This window comes from Notamacropus eugenii, chromosome X (genome assembly GCF_028372415.1).
Source record: "Notamacropus eugenii isolate mMacEug1 chromosome X, mMacEug1.pri_v2, whole genome shotgun sequence".
In the NCBI taxonomy this organism is placed as follows: Eukaryota; Metazoa; Chordata; class Mammalia; order Diprotodontia; family Macropodidae; genus Notamacropus; species Notamacropus eugenii.
Window position 1 is genome coordinate 97499208 of NC_092879.1, and position 10859 is coordinate 97510066.

The 10859-nt window shown below is 45.4% G+C and overlaps 1 protein-coding gene across 1 annotated transcript in view; it reads left to right on the top strand.

Annotated features, from left to right (window-relative positions):
• Positions 1–10091, top strand: part of TRPC5 (transient receptor potential cation channel subfamily C member 5) — a 72529-nt gene extending 62438 nt beyond the window's left edge. Inside the window, exons 7-10 of the mRNA XM_072626576.1 lie at positions 5382–5588; positions 5780–5821; positions 8163–8252; positions 8937–10091. Of these exons, the coding sequence (XP_072482677.1) occupies positions 5382–5588; positions 5780–5821; positions 8163–8252; positions 8937–9713 (1116 nt within the window). The 3' untranslated portion in view covers positions 9714–10091. The remainder of the gene's footprint in view (positions 1–5381; positions 5589–5779; positions 5822–8162; positions 8253–8936) is intronic.
• Positions 10092–10859: the final 768 nt, after the last annotated feature.

Below are 10859 nucleotides of genomic sequence, written 5' to 3' on the forward strand. Positions count from 1 at the left end.
TGTCCCCCTAAGCCTGTTCTAAAAGACCAGAAGCTAGAGGGAAAATTAGAGAACTGCAGCATTCAAAACAGATACATAGACACAGAACAAAGGAAATTACCTGCTGCTAAAAGGAAGAGTCCTATCATCGCCAAAATCCTAACAGAAACCTCTCCTTTTGGGCCCAATGGAAGGGAGCTCCTTGTGATGAATCTACAATGCAAGGCTCTGGATCTCTTCACAGTTAGCCATAACTGGAATGATTAAAAATGTTCCAGAGACACAGCTTCTAGGGAATTTAAACATTTTATTAATAAGATCAGCATGTTATTAATAAAAGGATGGTCATTTGACCATCTCTCTTAGACCAAAGACAATCATGGTGATGAGCTCACAGTCTATGTACCCTTCAAAAAGTACCTGTTCCTGAGGAGTAACAATCAGCTCTGATTGGATAGAACAATAAAGAAAAAGAAAAATATAGAGAAAAAGAAAGAGAAAAGAGATAGAGAGTAATACAAATTTACTAAGCACCTACTCGGCTAGGCACTTTAAGAAAAAAGTAGCTCATCTGATCCTTACAACAATCCTGCAAAGTAGGTGCTATTATGACCCCTATTTTACAGATGAGGCAATGGAGGCAGACAGAGGCGAAGCATTTAGGATCACACAGACAGTAAGGGAGGGGAAGGGAAAAAAACTGAAAGAGAAATTCACATTGAATTACAAAATTTGAAAGTCGAAAGGGACCTCAGCAACTGTTGAGTCCAACCCATACATAAAAGGAAGCCTCACTATAAAGAGTCCAACAGGTGGTGTCCAATCTTTGCTTCAAGATCTCTGAGAAAGGGGAAGTCTCCAGCTCCCTTCCCGCCGCCCCCCCCCCCCCATCCTGGCAGCATCCACCAAATGAACAGTATCTCGACATCAAAGCTAATTGAACTACTGATCTTTTTTGCCACACTCCAATGTCATTCCTGATTTTGCCCTTTGGATCAGACAGAACAGGCCTAACCCCTCACCTTTGCTCCACTCTCCTGTCTCCCTTGAGTCTCTTGTCTGAGCCCAACATTGATTTTCACATGGTATGTACTCAAGACCCTTCTGTCTTGGTTTCCCTTCTTTGGATATTCTCTGACTTAGCAATGTCCTTCTTAAAACATGATGCTGAGACTAATCTCCAGGTGGAGTCTGATGAGGACAGAGTACAGCAGGACTGCTATCTCCCTATTTTGGAGGCTCTGTTCCAATTAATGCAGCCCAAGGTCCTGTGATATTTTAGGGCTACAATATTACATATGCCTGACTCCTATTGGGCTTGCAGTCCCCTAAAACCCCTAGATCTTTTTCACAACCATTGTTCTGAAAACAATCCATGCCCCCTCCCCCATCACATACCTCTAAAGTTGATTTTTTTGCACCTAAGTGTAAGACTTTACATTTATCCTTAATGAATTTCATCTTATTAGATTCAACTTCGTGATCTAACCTGCCAAGATCCTTGTGGATCCCTATTCCATCACCTAGGGTGTTAGTTATATCCAATAATTATGTGTCACCAACACATTTCTTGAGCATGCCAAATATACTTTTATCCAGATCATTGGACAAAGTGTTAAACAGCACAAAGCCAAATCTGGATCACTGCGATTTTCCACTGGAGACCTCCTGCCACCCGGACACTGGACCATTAACCACTGTTCTGAGCGATCACTCAACTATTATATGCTTCTGTTTTTCTTAGAAAAGGGATGAAAGAGGTTGAGAAAAGAGAAAAATAATCAAAGAAGGCATGAAAGGGAAAGATAGAATAGGAGGGAAAAACAGAAAGAGAAAAGAGGAAAACTTTTTGTTTCATTTAAAGAACAAAAAGAGAAAATAGATCAAAAGGAGACTTTTCTCAATTTCTGTTTCTCCTTGAGGAACAGGAAGAAATGAAAGCATAAGAAAAAGAGGAAAAGGGAAAGAGAAAAATTGAGAAGTGAGAGAAAAATACAGGATCAGAGAAACCGAGGACAAAACTCAATTCCAGTCTGCAGTCAGCTCCATCTGACCAATAAGAAGTCCAGAATCCTGGCTAGAACATGGCAAGGTCAAGATTAGTGTGGTGGTGTAACTCACCCACTACCTGGGACTTGGTCCCTTCCATTGACCAACTGGGCTTGCCACAAAATTCAGGGCCATGCCTCAACTCTGCCACTTCCTGCCTTACTGGTCTCTTAGCTATGGTTTCTGCCCTCAGCACCCTCTCCCTACAGCCCAGAGGGCTCCATTTCTTGAAGAGATCCTAGATCTAGAACCAGAAAGAACTTCTAAAGTTTTTGGAGCAGTCTGCATTGTGTTGCTCCTTTGTTTTCGAAGAAGACCGTGACATCAGAGAAATGATGACATGACTTGCACTTGACTTTGTTTTGAGTGAGGGAGGGCTGTGCAGGTCACCAGCCTCACTTTCCCCTTTTGAGCCATCTGGATCCAGTGACCAGATATTCATCAGGATGGCTGGAGATGGCCTAGGATGCATTGGGAGACCTTGGCCTTTTTCCGCCTAAGGCCTATTCAGGTGCTCACTTAGAGTGAGGGGATGTCCATTCAATGAATAGGCCTGTTTAAGAAGTAACTAGGGAATGACCCCTTTAACGAGCAAAAGAAAAAAAATATAAGTAAATCAAGCAGGGCCGGAAAGAGCAACAGTTACTACTGATAATCACTCTGAAGCCAGGAGGGTCCAGAAAACAGCCATTAAGTGGAGTTTGGGTAGGGACCTATTGTTGTCTGATCTATGGGCTTCAGAGTGAGGAATCTTGTACACTTTGGAGAAGGACCTGCTGCCAGCTGCATCTGAGGGTCAGGGTCCTTTTAGAACAAGGGTTCTTCCCTTTTTTGAGTCCCAGATCCCTCTGGTAGTCTGGCCTAGCCTATGGATTCCTTCTCAGAATAATATTTTCCCTCACTTAATAGAATTTTATTTTTTTCCAATTACATGTAAAGATAGTTTTCAACAATCACTTTTATAATATTTGGAGTTCCAAATTTTTTTCTCCCTCTCCCCTCCCCGTGATGGCAAGGAATCTGATATAGGTTATACATGTACCACCACATTAAACGTATTTCCACATTACTCATGTTGTGAAAGAAGAATCAGAATAAAAGAAAATAATAGAAATATAATAGAAAAATAATAGAAAGAAAAGAAAGGAAAAAAAGATAAAATAGTATGCTTCAATCTGCATCCAGACTCCATAGTTCTTTCTCAGAATGATAGTATTAAAAGCCTAAAATAAAATACAAGCATACAAAGGAAACTATATTAAAATACAGTTTTATTTTAAAAAAACAAGTGCACAGACTCCAGCCTCAGAACTGCAGAAAATCTGTGTGCACTCTTGGTGCAAGCTTTCGGTGCCCTCCTCCAGCTCTCAGAGAAGTCTGCCCCCAGTGAACCAGTGAGTCCCAATCTTCCGAACTCTGCCCTTTTCTCTGATTCTAAACCTCCTCTTTCCTCTTTGCATTTCAGGGCAGTCCAGATGGATGAGGCCTCTTTGGAGGCTACAGCTTAGCTCACTTATCTAGTAGTCTGTCTGTCTCAGGAGAAACAAGGAAGGAAGAATTTCTCGTTGCCCTCACTCACCATAAACTGTACCATCATGCGATATCCACAGACACAAGACAGAAAACAGACATAGAGGAAAATCTCACCACTCAGGCACAGGAGAGGAGGAGGGAGGAAGCCCTGTCTAGATATGGAACTTGTACCCAATCCCACCAGTCCTGTACCACAATCACTGAGCAATGTTCTCCCAAAGGTCTTTAAAGATGTGGTTCAAAGTTCGACTGAAACGCTCCACTGCCAACCTGAAAGGACAGTGACAATTACCAGATTTAGGCAAAAGAGAGCAGGTCATGTCACGTATGACACTCTTTTTTTTTTTTTTTTTGGAAAGTCCCCTTCCAGAATTCTCAGCTGCCCCTGGCTACAACTCAGATAGGAACAAAATCTAAAAGAAACTGCTTCCTAAGGAACAAATGACCTATTCCTGATCACCCCAGGGGGCCTTAATGGGCACTCCTGTGCAAATCCAAAGCTCTCTCCCTGAACACTGACATGCTAATGACAAAAGAAAAGTCACTTGATCCTAAAAGAGAAAGCTTATTGGCAGGAGAAACAGGGTGGTTTCCATGGTCTAGAAGACTTATGACTACAGAAAAGACAGTGTCTCTGTGGATGAATCTGTTTTTTTCTGCAAGTACAAGAGAAAATGCAGACCCAGAAGTGTTTCCTTTTTGTACTAGCTGCTAGATAACCCAGATCACATTCAGTGCACAAGTATCAGACATGGTCCTTCCTTTAGAATGCAAGAACTCACTGGGGCTGAATCCAACCTCTGACAACGATTAACCTTATGTTCCTGGCCAAATCATTTAACCTCTCTGCGCCTCAATGTGCTCATCTGGAAAACCTATCAGAGCTAGCTCACAGGATCATTGTGAGGGTCAAGTGAGATAATGGATGGTGGGAAGCACTTTGCAAACCCATATGAATCTTAGCTTCTATGATGGTGCCTAACCCTGCCTCCTGGAATCTGGAGACTTTCTGGAGGTAGAATTGGTTCGAAATTTGAAATAAAGAAGAAAGCAATTGGCAGAAAATGCATTTGATTTCTCCTCTCCCCATCCCACTCCCTTGTTATCTTATGAGACAATAGTTCTTAGCCTGGGAGACAATTACAGTGTAGATATTAGGCTGGGACAAGTGCCCAGTGGAATGCCAACGCATGATTAGGGCTCTGTCTACTTTTTGGAAATACACAAATACAATCTCCAACTAATGAGCTCCTTGTCTCTTGACAAACCCAGCCATTACACATGGCCTATCAAACATGCCACTTTCTCAAAATATTGAAATACCCAAGGAACTAATTAAAATGGGTTTAGTCACAGAACTCTGCAACACAAGACACCCAGCAAATGAAGAGACTAGGTCAATTCAGGGCTGGGGGAGCAGGGGAGGTAGAGTCATACTGTATTCTTTCCCTTCTGCATGTCAGGCAGGATTCTGGGAGATTAAATGTGGTCAGTTCCCATATATGGAACACTAACCTGTTTCCATTCATGAATCCCCCATGGGTCTTAACACCCATGATACAGTAAAAAGAAGCGTGGCTTCAGAGTTAATGGAGCTGTGTTCAAATTCCAGCTTGGTTATCTCACTACCTCCTTGGGCCCCAGGTTCCTCCCCAGGGGGACTAGGAGACAACGGAGGTCACTTGAAGCCTAGGGTCTTAGGATCTTGTGACTGTGCATCTGGTCACATATGGCCTAAGACAACTGAAAGTACAACAACATTGTTCTTTGTGGGGTCATCTCCCTAACCCTTGGCTTCTCTCTCTCTCACACACACACAGGATCATGCAGACATTGAGTGGAAATTTGCCCGGACCAAGCTGTGGATGAGTTACTTTGATGAAGGGGCCACCTTACCACCTCCCTTCAATATCATCCCAAGCCCCAAGTCCTTCTGCTACCTTGGCCAGTGGTTCCACAGGCATTTTTATGCCAACCGAGGCTCGGCAGAAAATGGAAGGAAGCATGGGAACCTGAAAATGTTCACTGTAAGGCTGTTCCTTTTGGGGGTGGGGGGACTCTGTGGTGCCCTACCTGTTCCCAGGCAGCACCTACTCTCTCTGGCCTGGAGTGCTTTAAGTTCATGTCCTACTGCCTTCCTTGGCCCGGGGGAGGAATTTGGCAGTGCATGGGGCAGGGAGGCTGCTGGTGTAATGCCCATGTTCATTTGTGATTCTAGGAACGCCATGCTGACAGCCTGATTCAAAATCAGAATTACCAGGTAAGGCCCTATAACGTCTGGAACCATGAGAAGAGCTCCTGCCCAGCTCCCACAGCTTGGAAGCAACATCTCTTCTGATTGTATAAGATCATTTCTGCCAAGAACAGGAGGCTTCGAGTGCTTGTGGGCTCATTTCAGGCTTAATTGTCCCCTCTAAGTACAGCAGCTGGGAGATTTTTTCTGGTTTTGCAGGTTTAAACCTACCTTTATGTTGCTCAGCATGGAATGCACATAGAATGAAAGCATCCAGTGTGTGTGGCCAGCCCGCATGGTACACACCAACTAATGCCTTGTTGGCCTGGATCCAGTGGAAGTTGGATAATAAAGTGGGAGGCTCAGTTCTCCCTACATGGCCACCATGAACTTTGGCTAAGCCAAAATGCAAATGGGAATTCAGCAGCTGGATAGTTTACCTTGGGATGCTCCAGCAAGCCTGAGAAGGACTCAGCCAGTAACTGAGCCCCATGATCATTTCCTCCCTACCACATTGAAATGCTATACAAAGGGTGGGAGAATTCGGCCTTGGGAGACTCAGATGTTATTTTCCCCATACAAGATTAACCTTAGTTTTCGAATGGCAAAAACTATAGAGGCACTATGTGGTTGGGGATAAAGGGCAAGCCTTGGACTCAGGAAGCCCTGGGTTCAAGTCCTATCTCTGACACATACTGGCTGTGTAATAATGGGCAGGTCACTTCACTTCTCAGAGACCCCAGGCAATTCTCTAAGCCTGTAAAGTCCAGATGTATTCCCTGTCTACATCAGTGGAAAGTATTTCCATAAAGAAAGATCTCTACAGGGATCAAATCCCAGGTCCAAACCAAAAGGGAAAACTAGGCCTGGCCTCCTAACCAAGAAAAACAGAAACCACATCATTTTGGAGAGGTTCTTCCTCCCCATTGTTTCCACAGTTCCCTGGAAAGCAAGAATAATATTCCATGGGCGTTAGGTGTCAGGGTAATAGCTTCCTTGGATTCAAACAGTGAAAGCCAGTGGCAGCAGCTGCAGACAGGATGGGGCCCTAGAAGTTTTTCATTTCCCTATTCCACTATTCTGCAAAAGAGATTGGTTTGCAAAGGATGGTCCTACTGAGGACCAAACTGGAAATAGCCTTAGGCTGGACCACTAGCAGTAACCAGCCCAGAGAAGGACTTTCAAACCACAAGAATTGCTCTGACAAGCCAATGCGAGTAACACCTCAATAGGACAACATAGGTGACATCCAGCCCGAAGGCAGGGGATTCCTCCAGTCATCTGGTCAGCACCCTGGACAGGGACTGGGTGGGGAAGGAGAAGGGAAGCAGAAGCAAATTTAGATAAGACCTTGTCCCTGCCCAGGTGGAGGACTTAGAGCTTGTTAAGAAGGAGGGTAGGCAGCTATCCTTGGTACAGGAGGAGGTCTGAAACTAGAGCCAGTTAATCTGGGTTCAAATGCCAATTCCGCCACTTACTCCCTGTAAGATCTCGGGAACATCCTTTCTCTGCCCTTTTCAGGGACTCAGTTCCTTCTTTGACATAAGAGTATTGCACTGACCCAGATGGCTCTGAAAAGAAAGTGAGGTTGGTGACCTTGCACAGCCTTTCCTCACTCAAATCCAAGTCAAGTGCAAGTCATGTCATCATCTTGGTGTCATGGTCCTCTTCGAGAATGAAGGTCAAACACAACAACAATTGAACTAGGTGACCTATAAGCTTCAAATCTCTGAATATACACCAATCAGATCAGATCCGATCCAATAAACATTCATGGGCCTGATCTGTTCAAGACACTGTGCAAGGCACCAAGGATACAAAGCCCAAATTTTAAAAAATAACCATCTCTGCCCTCAAGTAGCTGACATTCTACCATGTAATCCATGGTCTCTACCCCCTGCCCTTTACAGAATTCATCAAGCACACCTCCAGGGCCTGTTTCACCCCACCCTGCCCAGAGGGGCTCTCCTGGTGACTCCTCCCAACCACTAGACCATCCAGACCTCATCAGCTGGAACTCAGGCCCCCTTTTGGCCAGTGTCCCAAACTGCTAGAAATGACCATCCGTACCCCCAGACTTGGGTCTCTCTAAATATTCCCTAGTCATAAAATTATACTACAAGTACACTGGACAGCAACACATCTAAACACCATGGGAGACCTGTTTGAGTTAAGGAGATTGACTTTACAAGTGGCCTTAGGAGTCCCTGTCCATGGCAAACAAAAACACCGCAGCGCTGTTAAGACAGAACCCATTGGAACAGATTTCTGCTGAATTCTTGGAGAACTTCTATAGCAGACAACCCCAGAATGAGAGCTAGCTAGGCAAGAGGAAGGAAGTGAGTGCAATTTCTGCTTTATGTTCCAGGAAGTGATACGGAATTTGGTGAAAAGATACGTTGCGGCCATGATCAGAAGCTCCAAAACGAATGAGGGACTAACTGAAGAGAACTTTAAGGTAATTTGAGCCCACCAATAATGTTTCTCACCTCATAGAACTCAACTTCTTTCTTTGTGTTCTGAGCTGTTGTGGAAAGGTTGGGGCAGTGGAATACAACCTCTCTGTACAACAAAGCCCAATTAGAATCCACAGCCTCCCTCCAAAATCTCTACTGTCCAGCACTGAGAGAGGAGGGGTGATTATCCAATACCACCACTCTGCCCCCAAAACACCAGTTTCATCACCAGTCACGTTCTACCATCATTGATTCATTCCTTTGAGGCTTAAATGCATTTATTTCTGTCTTCATGAGTCCCTTTCAAAATACAGATACCCCTTTGAAGGGATCACAACCTTAAGCTACCACCTTAGTGGAGACCAATGGTGGAATTAGATACCAGAGAGGGCACAAGTGGGACCAATAAGGGACGTAGAAAGGCACCAAAGGCAAATTATCCAATTTCACATTGGTTACTGAAGGCTAACGCTGTCCTGAGAATGACCAAGCTCCAAAGACTCCTCAGAGATTGAAATAATTTTAGCGTCAAGAAGGCTTGGGATTGAAGTTTGTCTCTGACATTTCCTAGCCCAGTGATCTTAGGCCAGTCATTTCCCCCCCTCCCAGACTGTCTCTTCCTTTGTAAAATGGAGGTACTGTCTACCAAGGGACTCAACAAATGTCGCCTATTCTTACCACCCTAGGAGTTAAAGCAGGACATCTCCAGCTTTCGATATGAGGTACTTGACCTCTTGGGCAATCGCAAACCCCAACGGAGGAGCTTTTCCACAAGCAGCACTGAAATCTCCCAGAAGGATGATGCTAATGATGGTAGTGGGGGGGAGAAGGCCAAATCCAAGAGTGTCTCTTTCAATCTCACTGGTAAAAAAAGAGACTACAGCATGTCAGCCCCAATCAAGACTATGTCCAAGACAAGTAGTGGGGGTGCAGCTGCTACTCCCACCCCTCAAGTGAAGCCAAAAACCAGTGGGTCCAGTAAGCACTCTTTTATGAGTAACCCACTCCAAAAATTGTCGAGCTCCAAGAAAGAGTCTTTCAAGAGATTAGGTCTCTTGTTCTCCAAGATGAATGGGCATCTGGCTGAGCCCAGTGCAGAGCCGATGTACACGATTTCAGATGGAATCCTTCAGCCCCACTACACATGGCAAGACAGTAGATATTCCCAGATAGATCCAGAGAGGGGAGAGGCTAGCTGTTCGAAAAGTGAGAGCAACCTCTCAGAGGCGGACTTTGGTGGGGGGGCATGTGCTCCCAGCACCAGCGCAAGGGCCTCTGGGCAGAGCAGTGAATGCCCTCTTGCACCCTCCAGTTCCCTCCACCATGCTTCTAGCATCTGCACATCCAACTCCAAACTGCTTGACTCCACAGAGGATGTGTTTGACTCGTGGGGGGAGGCTTGTGACTTGCTTATGAACCGATGGAAGGATGGACAGGAAGAGCATGTTACAACTCGGCTCTGAGCTGAGCCTGCGCCACCTGCTCCAGAGCTGGGCAGGATGTTTGTCATTCTTGGCTAGAGGCTGGGGTGGGGAAAGGGGCTTAAAATCCTAACTCCCTTGACGCCCCCAGAATCCACCTGCTTTCGGAGCTACCCACTTGGCTTTCATTATTGCTTCAATGTTTGGTGCATTTATTTTGTTTTTGCCATTTTCTACCTATAGATGCTGAGCTCATCTTTGCTACTAATGGAAGGGGTTCACCAGGAAGCCCCAGAGCTTAGGGCTCAGCTGCACTTTCCAAGCCTTGGCGCTGCTTCTCCTACCCTCATGTTCTCTAGGTTCCTATCCTGCCCCCTCTTTTCTTCTCCCCTCCCAATGTGTAGGAGCTCCTGAGCAAAATCCCACTAGCCACTGACTGAGGCTGACTCTCTGGGCCTGACTTTGCTGCTGTCCAGTGCTGCCCAGTGCCACTCACAGGGTATGACCCAGAGGTGCCTCCTCCGCATCTTACCTGCTGGCGCACAAGGCTCTCATCAAGCCACCGCTGACAGTTTCCCTTTGTTCTCACTGAGCTGTGACTGCTGAAAGTGTTCCAGTGAGTTATACCTAGCAAAGGATGAGGCACTGGACAAGGTGCTTTCACTAGGTATGGAGTGGGGGTGGGGGAAGTTCCTATGGTACCTTTTGGATTTGCTGGCATCAGAGCTACCAGACTCTGACATATGATGACTGCAGCTCTTCCACTGGCTGTCATGATGGTCACTGTGGTCAGTTTTTGAGCAAAAGCTTTTCCTAGATAAAAACAGTCTTGGGGGGAAAGAGGAAACATTGTCATTGAAAAAAGATCTTGCCAAGGTGTCAAAATCTGAGAGAGAGCATCTGTCACTTTAATTGACTGTGTCCTGAAAACAACAACAGAATCCAAAACTCCCAAACCAGCAACACCAACGCTAGAGAGCGTACTTAGGGATCCTAGCCTGGGTGGCTGCAGCTCAGGGGGATCAGCGGAGGAAGTTCCACATAGAACAGACAATAAAAGGTCCAGATGCACAGGAAGACTTAGACCCAGAACCAAAATGGATCAGGGAACTTGGAACCCCAAGGATGTGCTCTCAGAGTCTGCACCAAAGCCAGGGGGTGAGAGGCCCAGATGCATGTGCATGTGTA